Source organism: Mauremys reevesii, unplaced genomic scaffold (genome assembly GCF_016161935.1).
Source record: "Mauremys reevesii isolate NIE-2019 unplaced genomic scaffold, ASM1616193v1 Contig2, whole genome shotgun sequence".
In the NCBI taxonomy this organism is placed as follows: domain Eukaryota; kingdom Metazoa; phylum Chordata; order Testudines; family Geoemydidae; genus Mauremys; species Mauremys reevesii.
Window position 1 is genome coordinate 554,832 of NW_024100826.1, and position 23,895 is coordinate 578,726.

Genomic DNA, 23,895 nt, shown 5'->3' on the forward strand with positions numbered 1-23,895 from the left:
TGTTGGTATGCATACTTCCACCTTTTCATGTTCTCTGTATGTATAAATATCTCCTGTCTGTGTGTTCCATTCTATGCATCTGAAGAAGTGAGCTGTAGCTCACGAAAGCTCATGCTGAAATAAATTTGTTAGTCTCTAAGGTGCCACAAGTACTCCTGTTCTTTTTGCGGATACAGACTAACACGGCTGCTACTCTGAAACCAGTAATGGTTCTGATTCACTTTCTGTTTTACAGCTCATGAAATACTGCAGGACCGGCCACATTGTGTTCATAATGATCATCACCAGACTGGTCAGCAGTTCAGGATCCATGCTTTCAGGCAGAGATGGCAGGCACATAGTTTACAAGGGTTGGTGAAAAATGCTGCAAAATGAAGTCAGAAGCCCATGGAATGATGGGATGGAAAGAAATACATCATGGGATGGTGAGCATGCCCCCATGAAACACTGCGATCTGTTCCCAGAGGTCCCAGTGGCAGAGGGCGGCGAATTGCATAGTGGGATAGCTACCCATGATGCAATGCTCTCTCTGTTGATGCAAGAGCAATAACTATGGACCCACTCCACCAACACAAGGAGCGTTGTGTGGATGTGCACAACCAATGTAATTAAAGTGGCTTATGATCATCAACATCACGTAAGTCAACTTAAATGGCCTTAGGTCAGGTCTACCGTATAGACCTATATCGGTATAACTACATCACTCAGGGGTATGAAAAATCCACCAACTTCTTAGTGATGTAGTTATATCAACCTAATCCCCCCAGATAGACAGCACCATGTCGATGGGAGAGCGTCTCCCATTGACACAGCTACTGCTTCTCGGGGAAGTGGATTAACTACGCTGACAGGAGAAGGCTTTATGTGAAGACAAGCCCTTCGTGCATCAGTCACATTCCAAAGGAAGAAAGTGTGTGAAAGGAGTCGGGGCCCAACACAAGCAAATTAATGCTAGTTACAATAGTTGTTTTTGTGATTGTAACAGGCCGGTGTGGCTCCCCTCCTCCCCAGGGAGGGTTGAGCCCCGCCGGACACCGGAGGGGGCGGGGCTACAGAGTAGGGAGCCCGCCCCTCAGAGGGTCAGGCAGCGACCCGGAAGCACAAAAGCCGGCCATCAGAGCTCAGTGGGAGCCCAGCCACCGTAGGGAGCAGACCTGCCAGAGAGGGCTCGGGACTGGGAAGCCGCTGGAGCCCAGGGCATTTGCCCTGACTGGCCGGAGCTTCCCCACACCCGCTACTGGGAGGAGCCGCTGGAGCTTCCCCGCGCCAGCTACGAGGAGGAGCCGCCGGAGACTCCCCCTCTCCCTTGCTGTTACCCCGAGGAACCCGCGGAGCAGACCTGGCCGGACTTCCCGGAGGAGCTGCCGGATCTACCCCCCAGCCCTGGCCGCGAGGAGCCCATGCTGTTGGACTTCTCGGGAGCTGACGCCACAGACCAGGTAGGCCCAGAGGGGGAAATTGGAAGTGGCCCAGGGGCAGCCGACCCCAGACAGGCTGCAGATCTACCAGTGCCTATGTCAGTGTGTTGCGGTCAGGATCCCCACTGACTATCAGCGGGGATAGCTGCTCCTAGGGCCCCGGGCTGGGACGCAGTGGAGTGGGTGGGCCTGCGTCCCCCCTGCCACCCCCACTCACGAGTGGCAGTCTTCCCACTCATCCCAGCACTCAGGCCTAGGGGCCTGAGCCCTGACTGTTGTTGTCCCGCCCTGATCCAGGGCCTGGGCCTCTATACTAACTGTTTGTTGCTCAGCCCCTGCACCAGAAGTCCTGAGCCCCTAATTGACTTTGTGCATTGTTGCTCAGCCTTGCGGAAACAGGGCAGGACCCGAGTACGAAAAACAGGCCGGTGTGGCTCCCCTCCTCCCCAGGGAGGGTTGAGCCCCGGCCACACTACTTTACAGTGATGTATGCTACTAGTGAAAGGGGACTTCCTGCTCCACCACGTGTGTGTGGTAAGAGTTACATGTGGGTACGTACACGCCACATCTTTATACTACATGCACATACGCCACATGCACACACAGACACGCATCCACATGCACACGCAGACACACATCTGTAAACAAGTGCTTTAAACTGACTCAGGATCCATTTTGAAGCTTTATTGACAAAGCCGCCAAGGGAAATGTTCAGGACCAAAGCCTGGGGGGCTGAATAGTGTTGGTGAGTTATCACTTTATTTCATTCTGTGTAGCGTGAACTACAAATGGTGTGGAGCCAGGGAGAAGCAGACTGAAATGAGTTCCCTGTGAGATGAACAATGGAGCTGGGTTCTAGAACTGCACTCAGAAAATGGAATGAGATCTATCATGCAGGATAGGGTTGGGTTTTACTTCTCAGAGGAGCTGCTGCTGGAGCCATCTCTTGTAGGAGTTCCTTATGAGGCTCATTACTCAGTCTCTTCTTTGGGGTCATACGCCTCATTGGTGTAAGGTGGTGGAGGGGGTATTGGTGCGGAGGTAACCCCAAAGTTTTCATTGGCAGCATATGGCCTGAACAACATGGCCTGCAAAAAAAAAAAAAAAGAGAGATCAGCCCTTGCTGGTAACATCATTATCTCCTTTCTCACCCCCACAACCATCACCTTCCTCACCCCTCCATTCTTGCTCCATCATCTTCCTCACTACCACCTTCCTCACCCTTCCATCAACATATTTTTCAGCACTACCACCATCATCTTCCTCCTCCCTCTAGTTTTTATAAATCTGCTGTATTGACTGGCACTACCCCAGGGATGAATCTGTGCCATCATCACTAACTCCATGATCAACACTCATTTCACTATCTGTAGGATTTTTCCTGTGGAGGTGCATGGGTCCCAGCTGTCACAGAACATGACCATGGTCTTTTGCAAAACTGGAGAATACAGAATCTATACTTCATTTGGGTCCTGACTGCAGCAGGTTTCTGTGAGGCACTTAAAGGGTTAACACGATAGGTCTCACTATGCTACAGAGCATCCCTTTGTGTTCCTTGTTAGGGCTGCTTGAAAATTTCCTGTCAAAAAGCTGCTTTAAAAAAAAAAACACAGAATCCCCAAACTTTTCTGTCTAACTAAACAAAATGTTTAATGAAAAAATATCCCGTTTCCCAGGAAAAATTCAATTTTTCATCAAAAAAATGAATGCCCCCAAACCAAAAGATTTCAATTTGGAGATCTGCTGCAGTGCCTCATGGGAAATGTAGTTTGGTTGCCTAGTGTCCCCATTCTTCGCTATGGGTCAAGCTCAGAAGCTAGACTACATTTTCCGTGATGCACCATGGCCAGGGTCTCCCAGGATGCAACAACCTCCCCTCACCAAGAGGGCAGATGATGTTGCATCATGAAAGTTGTAGTCAGACCACGGAGACTGGCGTACAAAGGAGAATGGCAACATGAGGCATTCAAACTACAAACCACATTAGGCACTATGGCAACATTTCCAAATTGAAATCTTTTGCTGCTATTTTTTTCAAAATATTTTGGTACTGTATTTGAATTGTTCCTGAAAAAAAATATAAAAAATGCCTATGGAAAATTTAGACAAAAACAGTTTTTTTCATAAAAACTTAACAGTTGTCATCACAGTTTGAGAAAATGTTAGCCTATCTGTGTGTGACCTACTCCCAGGTCGAGAAGGGGTCAACTTCATCTCAGCTACCCCCTTCACTATGCAAAGATGCTCAGAGGAACGGCCCTGAGAACTGCTGAATGGGAGGCAGCCAGCCTTTGGGAAGGTCAGATTCTACACCAGCATCACAGCAGTGAGTTGACCCCAGACGAGTTTTTGTTGCCTGGATTCATTTATTTTGCTGTCTGGCTAGAAACATTGTCCCTGGAGGGAATGTCCACAATTGTAGCTTTTGGGAGGGGAGTTTGCAGCATCATGACTCAATGGCTGGTTCTGTGCTAGCCCCAGCAGCTGCTCTAAAACATTGAGGCTGGTGATGACCCGAAGGAGTTGCCAGCTGTCAGGTGTTGCTGGATCACAAGGACTCTGGCCATGCTGTAGGCTGCTGACTTATGAGGAGAGGCTGAGGGAACTGGGATTATTTAGTCTGCAGAAGAGAAGAGGGAGGGAGGATTTAATAGCTGCTTTCAACTACCTGAAGCAGGGTTCCAAAGAGGATGAAGCTCAGCTGTTCTCAGTAGTGGCAGATGACAGAACAAGAAGCAATGGTCTCAAGTTGCAGTAGGGGAGGTCTAGGTTGGATATTAGGAAACACTATTTCATTAGGAGGGTGGTGAAGCACTGGAATGAGTTACCTAGGGAGGTAGTGGAATCTCCATCCTTAGAGGTTTTTAAGGCCTGACTTGACAAAACCCAATCTGGGATGATTTAGTTGGTGTTGGTCCTGCTTTGAGCAGAGAGTTGGACTAGATGACCTCCTGAGGTCTCTTCTAACCCTAATCTTCTATGATTCTATGATTCTTTGTCCTCAATACATCCCCTCCACCAAGGGAGTAAGAGCTGGCTGTGCCAGGTGGGGATTCCATGCCAAGGGAATTCTCTGCTGGAGAGATCCAGTGACTTTCAGTGGCACAAAAGGGTGGGATTGCATCTCAGGATCTGGCCCAGTTACAGTTTCCTGGGTCCCCCCCTACCCCCACCTGGGAAGATGAAATGCAGCCCCACAGAAATTAAAACACTGACAATGAACTGGGATTACTTCCCCCTCCCATTAAAAAAAAATTCAGTAACTTGGATCATGGTACCAGCCGCCCGGTTAGGAATCAAGGTAAAAAGGGCCAGAAAATAGGACTATTTCCTCTTCCAAAAATGCAACAAAAATCTATCAACCACTAAAATATTTTGATTCAACATGGAACCATAGTGCCTCATTGTAGTTGTAGTTTGGGTGCCTTATACTTCTTTTGTCCTTTATGGGCCATGGTCACTGGCAGGACTATATCTCCCATGAGGGGATATGTCACATGCACCCTTGCCCATGGTGCATCATGAGAGATGTAGTCCATCTAGAGAACATGGCCCATAAGGGAAAATGTGAGTACACAGCAGCTGAACTACAACTGCCATGAGGTATCATGGCACCACTTTGAATCTAAATAGATTGGTTTTCAGGTGTTCGGTGTTTTGGAAAAATAGCAACATTTCTGGAGAAAGCAGGTGCTTTCTGCTAAAATTTTCATGGAGTTGAAACCCCAATTTCACATTAAAAAAAACCAAATTTGACAGACTTGTCAACCAGCCCTAAATCAGGGCCTGTCACTTTCCCCCATCACGACCTCCCTCATACACATTCAGGCCCTTCCCCAGGGACACTCCTCCCATCAGGGAGGGCACGTTGCAGAGGCATACATCTCCCCCTCCTTTCAACACATGCTCCGATTCACATCCCTTTTGAGAGCTGAAAGACTCACGGTGTTGGGGGTATACCGGATGGCTTGGGATGCAAAGTACGAGGTTGAGACAGCGATGGAGAATTCCAGGATGGACAACAAGAACAGCATGACCGTGATACCCTTCAAAGCATTCTGGGGAGCATAAAACCACAGAGGATGCTAATTAATTTTGACTGCTAGAGATGTAACATTGCACAGGGCTGCTGTGAGGTGCATAAAAAGTCCCTCTTTTCCCACTTGTGGGGATGCAGAAATCCGGTCCTGGTTCTTCCCTCCTCCCAGGCACACAGAATTCTCCTCCTCCTTCTAACTACTCAGTAGGCCGGGTAATTGTGATCCATGGAGCCACACCACTGTCAGGAGATCAAAGAATTCTGTTTTCTCCTGGGTCTACAGGGATATGTGCCCCCTGAGACGCTCCCTGGGTAGGTCAGCCAGGATTCTGTAGCATGGAGTCAGTGTTGTCTAGTGCATAGAGCACTGGACTAGGATTGAGAAAAGCTGGACCTGCTGGGTGACCTTGGGCATGTCGCTTCATCTCCCTGTGCCTCAGTTTCTCCTTCTCTGAATAGTGGGGATTAAACAAAGTAAAACAGGTATTTGGGTCCAATGCTGCTCCCGATGAAGTCAACAGGAGTTATTATTATTATTAATTTGTATGTTGATAGTGCCTGGAAACCCCAGTCATGGATTAGGACCCTACTGTGCTAGGTGCTGCAGAAAACACAGAACAAAAGCATGATCCTTGCCTGGTTTTTGACATTGACAGGAGTTTTGACACTGGCTTTATCAAAAGCAGAATCAAGCACGTTAAGAGCAAATTTTTGTCAATTTTCCCCCAGATCAAAGGTCTGAAGCAGAATACATGGACAGTTTCTACCGTGGAGTCAAGGACTTAGGAAAATTCCAGGTACCTGGTATTTTAAAAACACACCTGTTAGGGATGGTCCAGGTAGACTTAACACAGCCTCAGCACAGGGTGATGGGCTGGATGACCTCTTGACGTCCCTTCCAGCCTTATACTTCTATAATTCTAAGGCAGAATCTGGCCACTTACCAACCAATGATGTTTCTCATAATAAAGTGACGCATTAATAATCAGCTCCGTTAGAAAGAGAATGATCCCAAGGGCTGAGAAGAGGGCACTAATTCTGTTCATTTCCCGGCAGCTTCTCACCTGAGAGAGACGTGCAGAGGGTCAGGTTGTGTGTAGGCAGAAAACAGGTTTGGTTATCATAGAATCATAAAAGATTAGGGTTGGAAGAGACCTCAGGAGGTCATCTAGTCCAACTCCCTGCTCAAAGCAGGACCAACATCAACTAAATTATCCCAGCCAGGGCTTTGTTAAGTTGGACCTTAAAAACCTCTAAGGATGGAGATTCCATTACCTTCCTAGGTAACCCATTCCAGTGCTTCACCACCATCCTAGTGAAATAGTGTTTCCTAATGTCCAACCTAGACCTTCCCCACTGCAACTTGAGACCATTACTCCTTGTTCTGTCATCTGCCACCACTGAGAACAGCTAAGCTCCACCCTCTTTGGAACCCCCACTTCAGGCTGCTATCAAATCCCCCCTTACTCTTCTCTTCTGCAGTGTAAACAATCCCAGTTCCCTCAGCCTCTCCTCATAAGTCATGTACCCCAACCCCCGATCATTTTCGTTGCCCTCCGCTGGACTTTCTTCAATTTGTCCACATCCTTTCTGTAGTGGGGGGCCCAAAACTGGACACAGTACTCCAGATGTGGCCTCACCAGTGCCGAATAGAGGGGAATAAATAATCACTTCCCTCGATCTGCTGGCAATGCTCCCACTGATGCAGCCTAATATTCCATTAGCCTTCTTGGCAACAAGGACACACTGCTGTCTCATATCCAGCTTCTCATCCACTGTAATCCCCAGGTCCTTTTTTGCAGAACTGCTGCTTAGCCAGTCGGTCCCCAGCCTGTAGTGGTGCATGGGATTCTCCATCCTAAGTGCAGGACTCTGCACTTGTCCTTGTTGAACCTCATCAGCTTTCTGTTGGCCCAATCCTCCAATTTGTTTAGGTCACTCTGGACCCTATCCCTACCCTCCAGCATGTCTACCTCTCCCTCAATATTAGTGTCATCTGCGAACTTGCTGAGGGTGCAATTAATCCCATCATCCAGATCATTAATAAAGATGTTGATCAAAACCAGTCCCAGGACTGACCCCCTGGGGCACTCTGCTTGATACCGGCTTCCAACTAGGCATTGAGCCATTGATCCCTACCCACTGAGCCTGATGATCTAGCCAGCTTTCTATCCACCTTATAGTACATTCATCCAATCCATACTTTTTTAACTTGCTGGCAAGAATACTGTGGGAGGCTGTATCAAAAGCTTTGCTAAAGTCAAGATATATCATGTCTACTGCTTTCCCCATATCCACAGAGTCAGTTATCTCATCATAGAAGGCAACCAGGTTGGTCAGGCATGACTTGCCCTTGGTGAATCCATGTTGACTGTTCCTGATCACCTTCCTCTCCTCCAAGTGCTTCAAAATGGTTTCCTTGAGGACCTGTTCATGATTTTTCCAGGGACTGAGGTAATGCTGACCGATCTGTAGTTCCCCGGGTTCTCCTTCTTCCCTTTTTGAAAGATGGGCACTATATTTTCCTTTTTCCAATCGTCCGGGATCTCCCCCAATCACCATGAGTTTTCAAAGATAATGGCCAAAGGCTCTGCAATCACATCCGCCAATTTCCTCAGCACCCTCGGATGCATTAGATCCAGCCCCATGGACTTGTGCATGTCTAGCTTTTCTAAATAGTCCTGAGCCTGTTATTTCACCACTGAGGGCTGCTCACCTCCTCCCCATACTGTGTTGCCCAAGACAGAAGTGTGGGAACTGACCTTTTCTGTGAAGACTGAGGCAAAAAAAGCATTGAGTACTTCAGCTTTTTCCACATCATCTGTCACTAGGTGCCTCCTCCATTCATCAAGGGTCCCACACTTTCCCTGACCTTTTTCTTGTTGCTAACATACCTGTAGAAACCCTTCTTGTTCCCCTTCACATCCCTCTCTAGCTGCAACTCCAGTTGTGTTTTGGCCTTCCTGATTACACCCCTGCATGCTTGAGCAATATTTTTATACTCCTCCCAAGTCATCTGTCCAAGTTTCTACTTCTTGTAAGCTTCCTTTTTGTGTTTAAGCTCTCCGAAGATTTCACTGTTAAGCCAAGCTGGCTGACTGCCGTATTTGCTATTCTTTCTGCACATCGGGATGTTTTTTTCCTGCAACCTCAATAAGGATTCTTTAAAATACAGCCAGCTCTCCTGGACTCCTTTCCCCGTCATGTTATTTTCCCAGGGGATCCTGCCCATCAGTTCCCTGAGGGAGTCAAAGTCTGCTTTTCTGAAGTCCAGGGTCCATATTTTGCTGCTCTCCTTTCTTCCTTTTGTGAGGATCCTGAACTCAACCATCTCATGGTCACTGCTGCCCAGGTTGCAACCCACTTCTACATCCCTGCCAATTCTTCCCTGTTTGTAAGCAGCAGGTCAAGATAAGAACGGCCCCTGGTTGGTTCCTCCAGTAGTTGCACCAGGAAGTTGTCCCCAACACTCTCCAAAAACTTCCTGGATTGTCTGTGAACTGCTGTATTGCTCTCCCAGCAGATGTCAGGGTGATTGTCCCCCATAAGAACCAGCCCACCTATATGTTCTGGGAATGCTTCTACACTCTTATGTTTTTGGAAGAACTTAATTGCAGAGTTACGTTTTTTCCTGTCAGATAAAATTGTGTTACAAGCTAAAAATTTAATTTTAAACTTCATGAATGTTAGTTGGAAGCTTGAATAAATATGAAAAAAATTGTCTAAGCAGAGCACTAGTAATTGCTAAAAGACTGGTACCGCCCTTCAGTATTTCTGTGCTTGTCTAATTCTTAAACAAAAAATTCAAATTTCCCCACATACAAAACATTGTGAGGTGGCGGGGGGATGGGAGGAGGGCAGTGGGGACGGGACAGGGCAGTGAGGTACTGCAGAAATTCAACTGGCCATGATTCTGTCTCTGACTAGGCTTTTGGGCCTTGCACCTGCAGTTTTTTGGGGTATGCCCGAGACATTCACAGTTACAACAGATTACATTATTTTTTGCTGTTACTACGGCAATGCACGTAGACTTGCTCTTTATTTTTTTGGCCTGTCTGGCTTCGCATTCAGAGGCCCACATACAGAGGGATTCATAATTAGAGCCTGGGTTCACTCCCAAATTAAGGGCTGTTTGCAGGTGGGAGTTAAAACCTTCCTTTAACATTTTAAAAAATGCTTGATTTGGTTTTTTTGGGTCTGCAATGCCTGCGTTGCTGGAATACAGCTCCCATTTTTTCTTACAACATTGAGCTGCAGGCTCATCCTTGCCTTGTACGCAGCCCTCGATCAGTCCCCAATTACTGGCTCCGTTCCCCAAGGCTTCTTGGACGGCTTCCTTAAACTCAGTGCGGGCACGGGTCATATCATTTTCAGATTTTAATATAACAGAGGCCCAAACACCGTTTCTGTGTCCTTTTGTAGGGATCTTGGCCCATGATAGATTGGGGCATTTAGCTTTTGTTAAGATATAAAGATCCCTGGTATGTAACGTATGAGTGGCAACCATGTGGCTTATTCTTTTCCAGAATATTAAATTTGGGTCTTTGGGCTTTAGATCAGGGAGATCTTTCAGTAAGCCCCTCCTTTCCTCTGTGCTGAGAGGCGTGTCCTTATAAGTATTATGAGCCACTCTGTTTTCACCTGTCCCTGACCACTGAGTGGTCACTTGGAGAGGGGCCAAGGGAGCACTGGCACTTAATTCTGGGTTGGGGGGGGGAATTATCTTGATTTCCCCCCCATGTGTGCCAGGTTCCAATTTTGAATTTGTTTTTTAAGGTGTTTCCAATTAATTTTATTTTGGTTTTTATTAGTATTGCAGCTTGAGTGAGGGTCAGTAAAATTACCCTTCTTTTGTATGCTAGCAACAATTCGACGTGCAGAGGAGTTGGGGTTTTTTTAGTTTTGCTTTTAGAGCCTTGTTTTCTACTTCAAGTTCATTTAGTTTGCGGTTTAAATTTGTTTTTTGATTTAGCTTTGATGTAAGAGCTTTTTGGAGTCTTTTTAACTTTTGTAATTTTTTTTTATATTCCCAGTACATTATTACAATTCCTTTCCCTAATCCTTCTTTTGTTTGACCAGACCACCATAACACGCTATCCATTATACTCATACCTTTATTCCACTTATTTTTTGCTATTGATTTTTGAACATTTTTATGTTTCCCTTTTATAAAATCAATGAGTCTCCCTCCCATAGAGGGCATCATTGATGTTCCCCAGGGCCAGTCAATGAGTCCCCCTCCTGTAGAGGGTATCATTGGTGTACCCTCCCGTAGAGGGTATCGTCGACGCATTCTGGGGCAATTCATAAGACATTGTATCCCAGCTGCCTGAAACCCACTTAAGTGGCGCTTCAGGGGAGATTAACTGAGCACACCCTTGTACTTAGTTTACTGCAGCACACACTCTGGTGCTCAGTACTTGGCAGTGCAGCCTTCGCCTCCAGTGATCCCTGCACCCCAACAAACTTGGCCACAAACACAGTCCCGTTCAGTCCTCTTGCCTGTGCATCATATATGTGGTTCATATTAAAAAAAAGGGGTATGGAGGGGTGCCTCGGGGAGTCCCAAACCAAGGTGTGCACTAGAGGTGGTAAGTAAAAAGGAACTCGCCTCTATCCCTGGTTGTGAGAAACTCTCCGAGGATTCCCGATCACACCCTGCTCGCTGCGCCAAAGCTGTTGGCAAAAAGATTATTTTCCCCAAGAATCAGGCAATCACAGACAATACTGAAGGGGGTTTATTCACGGTACTGGGAAGACTGACAAGCAGCTTCAAAAATATGGTGCCATAGTGGCCAGTTATATACATTTTTTATGAATTTATTTGCATGTATTTGTACATACAGAGACAGACATTGTTGCAAGTCAAGAGAGAACCCTGAACAAAGATAAAAATAAGAACAGTACGTACATACAGAGGTCATCCTAATTGCATCAAACGTCTATGACTACCTTGCAGGGGAAGGAGGCGAGGTGCGGGGGTAGGGATGAGTGCTTACAGACATCCGGTGGGTTGAGAAGGGAGCATTGTTTTTTTTTATCAATAAGCTGAGCTAAGTTATTATGTATTAACAGAAACTATGTCATTGGTTTTCATCAGTTTCTGTCTTTTCTGCTGGCTAAATTTTAACTTCTTCCTGACATACCCAAGAAAAATTCTCAGAGATATGGCATTCTTTCCTGGAAATATCTGAATGATCCTATTTAATGAATGCCCACACGCCTGCCCTTCTCTCTACCCTCTTCCTTCCCTCCCCATCTCTATTCCCCTCCTCTGAACTTTGCTTCTATTCTTTTGGATAACTTAATACTTTTGCTGTAGCTAGTTAGATTTTTACAAACAAATTTTGTCTGTAAATTGTGTAATAGAAATAATTGACCCATATTTTAACCATTCATATTATATGCACAATTAAATGTTTCAAGTATAGCTAAGGTTAGGTAGCAAATGGTTAATATATTATAAGTAGTTTAAATACAGTTTGTTTTTTCTATATATATATTTTGAAAAAAAAAATACAAATTTAATAGAAAAATGTAAGAACCAGTCCCAGTCCTTCTCCTTCCCCCTGCCCCCACATTTTCAGTAAGGGACCAACAGCCCCCTTACACTGAGCCTCTGGCTGCCAGATGTTGGGACTGGACAACAGGGGATACATTACCCGATAATTGCCCTGTTCTGTTCATTTCCTGTGAGGATCTCGCATTAGCCACTGTCAGCAGACAGGATTCTGGGCCAGATGGGCCAATATGACCGTTCTTATGGTCTTATGTTATCGTCGCTAGGACTGAGAATGGCACCCATGGAGAACAGCCAAGCTGTTCTACTGGCATTTTCTCTTCAGCCAATAAAGACAACCCTCCTACACCCCAGGAAAGACTAGAACATTAATGACAAAAAAGCCCGATTCTTCTTGGGGCACTGGGAACTGGATTTGGGACTTTGCACCTCTCCGTGACCAGCTGGTGACAACATATGACTCCTGTCTGAAATCTCATGGCTGACCAGAAGGGGGCCGGAAGTCTCAGTTGGAATAACTGGCTCCATTGTTGGCTGTGTATCACCCCCAAGGAGGTCAGCCAGGTTCCCAGAGCTCTGTGTGCTGGTTGCTCAGGGAGAGGCACTGTCCCTGGGAGGGAGGCGAACCATGGGCAGACTCAGAGTCTGCTGGGCAACAAAGATGGAGACAGGAGACAGTGACAGGGGGTGGATAGCAAGTAGCCTGCTTGGAGGAGGGGCAGTGTCTGAGAGAAAGGAGGGAGAGGGCAGAGTCAAATAGCCTGGGAAGAAGAGCTAGCCTGACCAATAAGAAGTATGATGCCTGCCCCTGGGAGCACAGCTGGAGGGGGAAAGCCATTTTGGAGGGGTCTGGAGCCAGTCACAGAAAGGGCAGGACTGGCTGTATGGGGAGCTGGTGAGTCCATTCCTGCATGCAGGGTTGCCCCTGAGAACTGGCCTCTGGGGACCTGGAAGCAAAATCCCTCAGCTAGGCCCTTTCCTTCTTCAAGGTGACTACCAGTTTATGGAGTTTTGTTGGGAAAACTCCCCCCACCCCAAACAGCCAGGCTCAGAGAGCCCTTCAGCTCCCCAGGTAAAATCAGCCACTGCATGTCACCACGGCTCTGGCTGCTAGCTCAGGGCTGCCTGCCTGCTGTGAGAGTGTCTGAGTGCTAGGGTGGGAGATTGAAGTTTGGAATTTAGAAGTTATTATAATCTGCACCTTGAGCCCTGCACCCCTTGGTGGGGAGGCGAAATCCTAGCACCAGAAGCAGCCTGACTCCTGCACGAAGAAGCCTGCCAGCAGTGAAAATCAGCTCCTCAGCAGTGACTGAGGAGTCCAGAGCCATCTCTGAACCTGAGGATCCATCACAGAGTTGTGAGTGCACCATCTTTTAGATGGTCAGGGACATTGTTTGGGAGACCCCCAACTCCCTGAACTGTGTCCTCAAGCCAGCAGGTAAGGGTTTGGGGATTTTATTACCTGCTACTTATTAAACTTGTGGGGGGACTTACCATCTTATTCCACTTGCGAGTCTTTGGGCTGTACTGAACCACATCAGCCAAGTTTCTAATTGCTGCTATAGAAGATATTGTTGTCACAGGCCATCAAAGGCCCCTACAAAGTATGTGTACCAACTAAATTTAACGTTTGCTATATCAGGTCATGTGAGTGGGGAAATTCATGGGTATTATCAGCGTGGGCACCAGTGACCACAAGAGTAATGTTTCACCCTTTTATATTTACTTTCTGTTTAATATACTGTCTTGAATATATTGTATATGTTTGTATTATTTCTTGGGAGTCTCCAACTATCTGGCAAGTAAGTTGCGGTTACTCTGTGGTTAGAATTTTCCTTCCAAGCTGCCCTGACAGGAGTGAGGTAGGTGGGAGCACCGCCAAATACATTCATATGGGAAGGAAATAAGGAAGTTACATCTTGCTGAGCTGGAGGAGGTTCCAGAAGAACCCAGGCCTGTGCCTCAAAACCCGTAGAAGAGGTAACCAGGTGAACAGGGTACTACATGCAAAAGACAGGCCAAGACCTGACTGGGCTGGAATGCTGAGCTATACACTCACTCTTGGAAGTGGTCCCAGAAGGTCTGGGGTGGGGCGCACTGGTGAGGCGGTTTGGGACTAATGTTGCACTGTCCATAGGCAAGTCATGCTCAGAAAGGATGGAGTTCTTGTCTGCCTCTAGCAGCTGAGGCACATGAAAGAAATTTAAGGCTCCCCATCTGCTAGCTCAAGTAGTAGAGACTTTTCCTTCTAGTGCTAAAGGTTCCCAAGTTCTAAGCCCTGTGGCTGGTTTAACAGTCACTTACACATGCTGTGTATGTTCCAGGGTAAATAGGGAGCTTGATTTTTTTGCCTTAGGTCTTGTTATAAGCAATAAATTCAATTAAAAATGAGATTTCAGGGCTTATGTAATTTGGGGAGTTCAAAGAACTGCCTGTATTTTTGGGCCAAGCCTATGACACTTTGGAAGTTCATTTCTCATGACCACAGCAAAAAAACCATAGCAGTTGGCAGCCCTTAGTCACCTGTGAAGCCTATTAATAGCTAGATAATATAGTCCCAGGAACGGCTCATTGTTATCAGAGTATGGTTCATAGGGTGAATTATGCAATGTGTCTTTCTACTTAGAAAAGACTGTTCCTACTATGCAGAGAAAAGAAAATAGCAGGTAAAAGGTAAGAGTCAGAGCTGGTTGAAATTTTCAAAATGTCATTGAAATTGTGAAATGTTGGGTGGTGGTGGTGGGGAATGGTGAAAAAATGTCTACAACATTTTTCATTCATTCCCCCATTTTTTGATCAGCCTGTAGGTCTCAATTCAGGAAAGCACTTAAAAACATGCTTAATTTTAAATACACCCTTAAGTCTCACAGATACTTAGTGCTTTGCTCAATAGGGGCCTAGCTGGAAGTCCCCTTTTCTTCACTGTTTTGAATATATTTCTGGCTACTTTAATTCTTCTAACGTCCCTTTTTCAGCCTCCCTGGACACTTTGTCTTTTTTTTGTTCCCTGGTAGCCTGGCTCCCCTTTCAGCAGCTGTTTGCAGCTCTACTTTCTATTGGACTCTTTTCTATTGGGCTCCTAATTGAGGTTTATTAGCCAATAGAAAAATTGAAGGTAGTTGCTGGGCCACAAGCTGCTGCTACAGATACAGAAGAAAGACAGCAAGGAGCAGTTTAAAGCAGTGACGAGCTCCCAAAATCCTAATAACTGGCTCCCTACCGGGTCCTCGGCAGCACTTCGGCGGCGGGGAGGAGGGGCGTGTCTTCGCTACTGGTTTTTGGCGGCACTTCGGCGGCGGGTCCTTCAGACCCGGAGCGAGTGAAGGACCTGCCGTCAAACTGCTGCTGAAGACCCAGCAGGGAACTGCTCAGTGAGTACAAGCCCCACGTGCTTCTCACCCCCCCCCCACACCACCCGCCATCCAAACTGCCACCGAAGACCCGGTAGGGAATAGCCTGGTGAGTACAAGCCCCAAGTGCCTCTCCTCACCCATCCAACCGCCACCCACATCCTGCCCCCGACTGCCCCACCCCCTACCCAATTCTCCCTGCTCCCTGTCCCCTGACTGCCCCAACCCCATCCACCACCACCCCAACAGACACCAGGAACCAGGACCGGCTCCAGGTTTTCTGCTGCGCCAAGTGGCCAAAAAAAAAAAAAAAGCCACGGCAGCGCGATCACGCCGCTCCACTCTTCAGCAGCAATTCGGCAGCAGGTCCTTCACTCTGAGAAGGACTGAGGGACCCGCTGCCGAATTGCCCCTGAAGACTCGGACGTGCCGCCCCAATAGCGGCCAGAGGGCCGCCCCATTTTATTGGCTGCCCCAAGCACCTGCTTCTTTAGCTGGTGCCTGAAGCTGGCCCTGCCCGGAACTCCCACACCTGCCCAACCCCCCACCCCCCGTTCCCCATCCCCTGACCCCCCCTGAGCCTCCGCGCCCTCCAACCGCTCCCTGCCCCTTATCTAACCCCTCCTCCCAGCCCCGGCCCGGCCCCTTCACCATGCTGCTCAGGGCAGCGTGTATCGATGCCGCGCGGTCCGCTGGAGCTCGCAGCCCCATCCCCTTACCATGCCGCTCAAAGTGGTAGGAGGCACGCTGAGGCTCTGCGAGAGCGGGGGAGGCGGGGGGAGGGGCCGGGGGAGCCTCCCCAGCCAGGAGCTCAGACGGGCCGGTCAGGATGGTCCCGCGGGCCACATAGTTTGCCCACCCCTTTACAACTGGTTTTAAACCGGCTTCTAAATTTAACAACCAGTTCCCGCGAACCGGTGCGAACCGGCTCCAGCTCACCACTGGTTTAAAGTATCTCCATTTCTCCTCCAGCTCCCTGTTTGTCATAGGATCATAGAATCATAGAATATCAGGGTTGGAAGGGACCTCAGGAGGTCATCTAGTCCAACCCCCTGCTCAAAGCAGGACCAATCCCCAACTAAATCATCCCAGTCAGGCTTTGTCAAGCCTGACCTTAAAAAACCTCTAAGGAAGGAGATTCCACCACCTCCCTAGGTAACCCGTTCCAGTGCTTCACCACCCTCTACCCTGTCTCTTCTGTCTCTCCAACACAAGTTCCAACAGAAATTGGTCCAGTAGACAATATTACCTCCACCACCTTCTCCCTCTCCAACATTCCTTCTCCATTTTCTTGATCAACAAGCTCTCTGCTCTTTCCCATCAGCCACTCTTCCTGGATAGTGCCCTGGGCGAAGCAGAACTAAACTCTGAGACTCCCCTCCCTCCCCCCAGTTAGGAAAGGGGAGGGAACATTCTCTAGAAACTCACCAGACAGATGTTGCCACGATTCTCAGCTGCAACCAAGAGGGATCCAGAAATGATGAACTGCCCGGGAAAGAGAAAACCATCATTCACAGTTCACACTTACAAGAAAGATCTCGCCTCCAAGACAGGCTCTATGTGATGGAAGCTAGGACAAAGAATGACACTTCCCTCAGCACGGGCAGTCATAATAATTATACCTAGTGCTGAGAGAGCACTTTCCATCTAATAATGCTGCCAACCAGGTTCCCTTCAATCCTCTCAGTTAAGGTGACACCTATGCCATAATCTTTCCGCCCAGATTCTCCTCCTCTTCTCTCCTCCTTCTTGCTCCTTTTTGACAACTGAGCTTGCTTTTCACCCCATAAATAAAGCAGTGACTGGATGGTCCTGAGAAGAGCTCAGGATGTCACCAGGTTACTCACCCCACCTTCCACCCAATGCAGCTGTGTCATCCCATGCCTATGTCTCTACCTATGGAGATTGTATAGTACTCCCATCACCATGATATCAGAGTATGTCTACATCTGAAGCCTAACCTGCAGTGGGGACACAGGTGGGGGGCTGCTCTCAAGTCCCCCAGCCCCCTCAGGGCAGATAGAGGATTTGGGGCCCCCCACAATGGCCTGGGCTTCCTGGGCAACTCTTACCATGGCTAGGCTCTGGCTTCCAGCCTGACTGGGGGGCGGGGCTTCAGGGGAAGAGGAGGGCTGGGGGCAGGGCCACAGAGAGGGTGGAGATTCTGCATATGTCTTACTTTTGCCTTTTGAAAAAAATGGTCGCCTTACCTGTCCTCTCCAGCCTCCCAGCTGTGCTAACGTGCCTCAATCCAGGCCTGCAGTGCCCTCTGCTGTCACCTCCATACTTTCTGTGGCGGAGCAGTTACCAATTTCACTTGAGAGTCGAATAGTTCCTGAGTTGGAAGCTGGCAGGAGATTTGCCCTTTTTGCTCATCAGCTGATGTTCCTCCCCTCCACCCCCCATTCAGGGTAGATAAAACCCTAACAAGGCCCAGTTCAGCCAGGGGAATTGCAAAGGGACAGAGACCTGAGCTTTGACCTCAGCCTAGTAAGCTAGAAGTGCTCAGACAATGACCTCACAAAGGCCTGGGCCTTAACATCAGCCCAGTAGGCAGAAGTGCTGAGCCAGTGACTTCACAGATGTGAGTGCCAACATCGGCCCAGCAGGGGGCTAAGGCAGGGACTTCACAGCAGCTTGGCCCTTAACACCAGCCCAACAAGACAGTTTTGGTGAATAGGATGAGCAGATTTTCAAAATGAGAAGCCAGGACACCTGACATGTAGAAAAGGCAAGGTGGAGTAGCAGGGATTGCGAGAGTGGTACTCAGGGCTGGTAGCTGGTGGAAGGTACCTGTCTTTCAAGCGCATGTGGGTGGGTTTTATTGAGGGACTAAGGTGGCACATGGGGAAAGTTTTTTGAAGCCTAGTCCGGGGCACTGCATGATGCAGGACAACAGATTAATGATCTACCTAGCAATGGCAGGAAATGGATCAGCACATTAGATGGGCCAATGATCTACCAAGTGACAGCAGCAAATGTGACAGCAGACTAAGAGGCGTGCCAGTTTAGATGGACTAATGTTCTACCATATCCACGTGGGAGTGACATCTGCTGCAGGTTCCTGAGCTGAGCACACACTGCCTCTTTCCCTTTGTTGGTTGCTTTTAGAAGTGAGATACTAGGTGTCTGTTACTTATCAAGTATCAGAGGGGTAGCCATGTTAGTCTGTATCCCCAAAAACAATGAGGAGTCCAGTGGCACCTTAAAGACTAATAGATTTATTTAGGCATAAGCCTTTGTGGGTAAAAACCCCACTTCTTCAGATGCATGGAGTGAAAATTACAGATGCAGGCATAAATACACCTCTACCTTGATATAACGCTGTCCTCAGGAGCCAAAAAATCTTACCGTGTTATAGCTGAAACCACATTATATCAAGCTTGCTTTGATCCGCCGGAGCACACAGCCCCGCCCCCTGGAGCGCTGCTTTACCACGTTATATCTGAATTTATGTTCTACTGGGTCGCGTTATATCGGGGTAGAGGTGTATGCTGACACATGAAGAAAAAGGAGTTACCTTACAAGTGGAGAACCAGTGTTGACAGGGCCAATTCAATCAGGGTGGATATGGTCCACTCCCAATAATTGATGAGGAGGTGTCAATACCAAGAGAGGGAAAATTGCTTTTGTAGTGAGCCAGCCACTCCCAGCCCCTATTCAAGCCCAAATTAATGGTGTTAAATTTGCAAATGAATTGTAGCTCTGCAGTTTCTCTTTGAAGTCTGTTTTTCAAGTTTTTGTTGTTGAAGTATGGCTACTTTTAAATCTGTTATTGAATGTCCAGGGAGATTGAAGTGTTCTACTGGCTTTTGTATGTTACCATTCCTGATGTCTGATTTGTGTCTATTTATTCTTTTACCTAGAGATGTCTGATTTGTGTCCATTTAGAGCTTTAGTAATAGACAATTATTATTTATCCATGTGGCCATGCCATCACTTCATAAACACATTCAATTATTCTACTCACAACAATTCCTCCCCAGAACGGGTATCCCACGATGCCAGAGACAGAAATGTATTTAATGAAAGTTGTAGAGACACCTCCAAAGCCGATGTGTATCAGCCCAATCAAGATCTGGATGGCCTGTGGGAAGAGAATGGGGCAGTAAGAGGAGCCAATTCCCCCTATCTTGGGGATGAACAGAACACTCTGTCCTGACCAGAGCTGATTAGAAACTGGAATTTCCATCCTGTGGGAAATTCTGATCTTTAGACTGTTGTTTTAATCTGAAATCTGAAAATTTTCAGTTTGGAAATGTTAAACATTTCATTTCAATTTGTCAAACCATCGTCTTATAGGAGTTGTAGTTGGGGTACCATTCTCTTCTATGGGCTAGACTTCCTACATGGACTACATCTCACATGCACAATCATGGGACTCTCATGGCATACCATGGTGGTTCAGTAAAATGAGAAGACTGCAGTGCAGCTGGGAAGGTGCAGTTTGGAATAGGGAGCTAGTCCTATTGGGAAGAATAACCTAAACTTCCTTGAGGCATCGTAGTAGCTCACGTGGATGCAATTTAATGTCAAACTGACCTGAGAGGAAACATTTCAGTTCAGTTTGACAAATTGAGGTAGTTTGATTTGGGAAGACCCAACCCAAAACCAAAATATTTTGTTTTGATTTTTCCAATGGAAATCTTTGATTTCTGTGGAAACTACATTTCCCATTGAAAAAATGTCAACCTCCTCCCCGCCCAATAGTCCCCTCAGAGGGAAGGTTCTCTGGCCTGTGATATACAGGAGGTCAGTGGTCCCTTCTGGACTTCAAATCTATTAACTCATTTGATTATTTATGTACATAATTGTAAATAAACAGCCAGTCATGGGCTTATCCATGTAGACTGATGGATAGAAGTTGCAGGTTGGTTGATTTCACTAGCAGTGCAAGGGTGAATGGAATCAGCTCTGCACTGCAGTAACTAGGACCTAGGTTTGAACTGCTTCTTCTCAGACCAAATCCTCGGCTGGAGTGAATTAGCACAATGGAGCTACATTGATTTACACCAGTTAAATAGCCTTCCCCTCCTCCCCAAGATGAGACTGTTTCATTCCATTAGTTCCAGAAATAGCTGGTTTATAATCCTTTCCCCCTGTTTCTCCTTTGCTTGATTAATCTTCATTTCTCCCTGTTTGGGTAGCTAGGAGGATTCACTGCCCCTGGAACTCTGGATGTATTTTTATCCACTGCCCTCTACAAAGCAATGAAGTCTCAAGAGGAGGCCTGATGGTAGCGGCTTCTTGGCATCCTTCTCATAAAGCTGATTGTTAAAGTAAAAAAGAAAAGGGTGGAATCTGGAGTTTGCTCATGCTCAGTCATTCACCCACCTGTTCAGGCCCTTCGGCATTGAAATGACTCATCCTCATGGACTGAGAGCAAAGATCACACTTACCCCAAGGGTCTTGGGCTGTGCTTTGAGGAATATCTCCATCATCCCTACTTTTCTTAGCTGCGCGACCTGTTCAGCGGGACTCCTGGGGTACATTGACCCAAGAGGTTCATTCCCAGGGTTCATGACTGTGAACTGCTGAGGCCCATATTGCACCATCTCAGGAGTCTGGGGAATGTCACCAGAGACTCCCTGGCCTTGGTGGATGATGCCAGCGCTGTTTGGGGGCATGAACACAAGCACCCCATTGGCCATGCTTCCTGGTGCTGCCATGATGATGAAGATGCTGCAGAAAAGAGTGATTGGCCCAGATTAAGCCATATGTAATAACACTGGTCCCCAAATTAGCCCTGGGCCATGCTGAGTAGGAATCTTCATTACCTATTGCTCAACCCCCTTTGAGTCCCTGTCGTGATTTTGTCCTTCGCATGGGGCTATAATTGGAGCACTATCAACACCCTAAAGATAAGGGTTGAGATTCCAGAAGCTGACTGAAGGATTCAGCCACACAACTCCCATTTATTTCAACAGGGTTTGTGTGGCAAAACCGTCTCTTTGGCTTTTAAATTCTCAACCAAGTAGCTCAAGTGTTCCCAGTCCACACCTCCTTTTCCAGATGCTTTTAACTTTCTGGATCTTTCAGTTTTTGGGATGGAATTTTCCAGAGCTGTGCAATTGATTATCCTAGGCTTGATAGAGGGTGAAATTAACTCGGGTTCTTTGGCACAAAGGCTCTGCTGTTGCTCCCATTGAAGCGAAGGAAACATTCTCGTTAACTTCAAAGGCATGGGATCAGACCCAAAAACATTTACGAAAGAGCTGGCCAAAAATTTTCCAGCAAAACTGTTTTTTAATGGAAAATTGGGTTTTCCATTAAGTGGATATTTGTGTGTGTGGAAAGGGTCTCCCTTTCACAGAACTTCAAGTTTTCATAAAAAAACTGAAAGCTCTAAACCAGAAATATTACAATTCAACAGTGCTGCTGTGGTGCCTCATGGGATATGTAGCTCAGTTGCCACATATCCCCCTTCTCCTCTGCAGGCTGACCTCCTTGGTTGGACTAAATCTCCCATCATGTGCCATGGACTCCCATGATGCACTGCAATGTCCATAGGGGGTCAGTCTTCACAACGCTCCAAGCTGCTGCTAGGTTTGGGTTGTTAAGAGGCTCCAGATATTTTTTAAGTGTTAACAAGCACTGGAAAGCAGGTTGAGGTCATGATCTATAAGTGGGGAGATGATTTCTAAGGGTAGAGGGCTCTTTCATTTGGCAGACAAAGGCATAACAAGATGTAGTGACTGGATGCTGGAGCTACATAAATTCAGTTTAGTGAAAGCAGGAATTAAGGGGCTTGATGCCACAATCCCTGGGGGGAAGTTCTATGGCCTTTGTTACAGAGGAGATCGGACTAGATGACCATAATGATCCCTTCAGGCCCTGAAAGCTCTCAATCTAAATGCTGTTCTAACCTATGTGGGTAGTAAGGAGGAAGGAAAGGCTCAAGGGCCATGGGAATAGTGGGGACTGCTTCTTCCTTCCCAGGTTTCAGAGTAGCAGCCATGTTAGTCTGTATCCGCAAAAAGAACAGGAGTACTTGTGGCACCTTAGAGACTAACAAATTTATTTGAGCATAAGCTTTCGTGGGCTACAGCTCACTTCTTCGGATTTATAGAATGGAACATATATTGAGGAGAGATATAGAGTTGAGGGAAAATAAGGTCAGAATTTCAAGAGCAGCAGATCCCTTTACCTGACAAGCAGGGGAGAGAGGAGAGGAGGAGAAATTTGTGGCTCAAAGCCATATGCTCCTGTGAGAGCAAGTGCCACCTCTCAGAACTCTAGAAAATGTTCATACAGAAGGATGGAGCAGTGACACAACTTGCTTACATTCACCCAAAGCCTTTCATGTGTCAGCTGCTCTCCACTACGTGGCGCTAGCCAGTGGGTAAAAGGGGCAAGGTTCAGAGATTGGGATGGCCTTGCCACGGTCTGCGACATCTCCTGTCTAATAACAGTTGGATCTGGGATGAGCACTTGATGCTTCCAAAGGGTGGTGCCTCTGATTATTTTAGGAATACAGGAATCCTCTCTCCCCTGCTTGTCAGGTAATGGGATCTGCTGCTCTTGAAATTCTGACCTTATTTTGCCTCAACTCTAGAGGCAGAAACTACAAGGGTCCTGTAAGAACGTCAGGGTGTCCCCATAGCCTCCCCCAGTATGGCACCCAACACCCAATTTTAACGGTCACCCTGAGAATGTTTGCGTTGATGAACTTACTCTGTTTTTGCTGCAGCCGCTGTCCTTCTTCCAGCTGTGGGCGACTCCAAGAGTCATCAGGAAATTCTCACAGGCTCATAAGGGATTTTAATAGCATCAGACTTTGAATCCTGCCCTGCCTGTTATACTTAGCTCCTCCCTCTGTCTTTGCCTTGTTTTATTGCAGGACTCCAAAGTCCTCTTCTCTTTTGGATGTTTTTTCTTCATCCCCCTCAAAGTCCCTCCCTGCCTTTTCCCCACCCTAGTCACCATCCCTTCTCGCTCAGAACACATGGTGCTCCCCATAGGAGCCCACCAAAACTGCCCTTTGGCCACTAGGGGCACTACAGAATGAAATAAGACCCTTCCTTTCCCTCTTTGCCTAGAGGGAACTGCCACAAAAGTAATGAGGGCTGGCTGGACATTTTCTGATGAAAACTTTTCATCAGGAAAATCTGTTTTTTGACTAAACAAAAATGTTACCAGGAAGCACCAACTTTCCCCCAAATTGGTCAATGTTTCATAGGAAAGCTGAACAGCCTGAAAAAACATTTATGTCCGTAAACTGAAAATTTTTCAGTTTTTTGACGAAAACTAGGAATTTTCCACTGAAAATTATGATGTAAATGATCTTTTTGTTTTAATGAAATTTTCTATGGGAAAAAAGCCCATTTTCCAAACAGCTCTAATAAGTGCTTTTGGGACGTACCTAGTGCTTTTCATCTCCAAGGCGCTCTCTCTCTCCTTATGTAGCATCCCCAGGTCGCATCTAAGCATCTTAAACATTTAGGAACTTCTTATTCGGCATTTACCCCTCAGAGAGCTTATGAGGCTCTGTGGTCTTAAATGCCAGCTGGCTCCTGCTACAGAGCAGCTGAGAGGAAAACACCTGACAAGCCTCTGCTGCCCACAGGA

General features: G+C 47.1%; 1 protein-coding gene and 1 long non-coding RNA gene across 2 annotated transcripts; one reads left to right on the plus strand and one right to left on the minus strand.

Moving 5' to 3' along the window:
- Positions 1–2,158: 2,158 nt before the first annotated feature.
- LOC120393428 (membrane-spanning 4-domains subfamily A member 15-like) lies at positions 2,159–21,011 on the minus strand. The gene is made up of 6 exons (XM_039517971.1): positions 20,727–21,011; positions 19,298–19,414; positions 16,756–16,812; positions 6,402–6,521; positions 5,363–5,476; positions 2,159–2,506 (listed from the first exon to the last, which is right to left on the minus strand). Exons 1-6 carry the CDS (start codon positions 20,994–20,996, stop codon positions 2,390–2,392), a joined length of 795 nt encoding a protein of 264 aa, XP_039373905.1. The 5' UTR covers positions 20,997–21,011; the 3' UTR covers positions 2,159–2,389.
- On the plus strand, positions 3,611–11,360 carry LOC120393432. The gene is made up of 3 exons (XR_005592039.1): positions 3,611–3,744; positions 6,187–6,254; positions 11,304–11,360. It is a non-coding gene; the product is annotated as an uncharacterized LOC120393432 (long non-coding RNA).
- Positions 21,012–23,895: the final 2,884 nt, after the last annotated feature.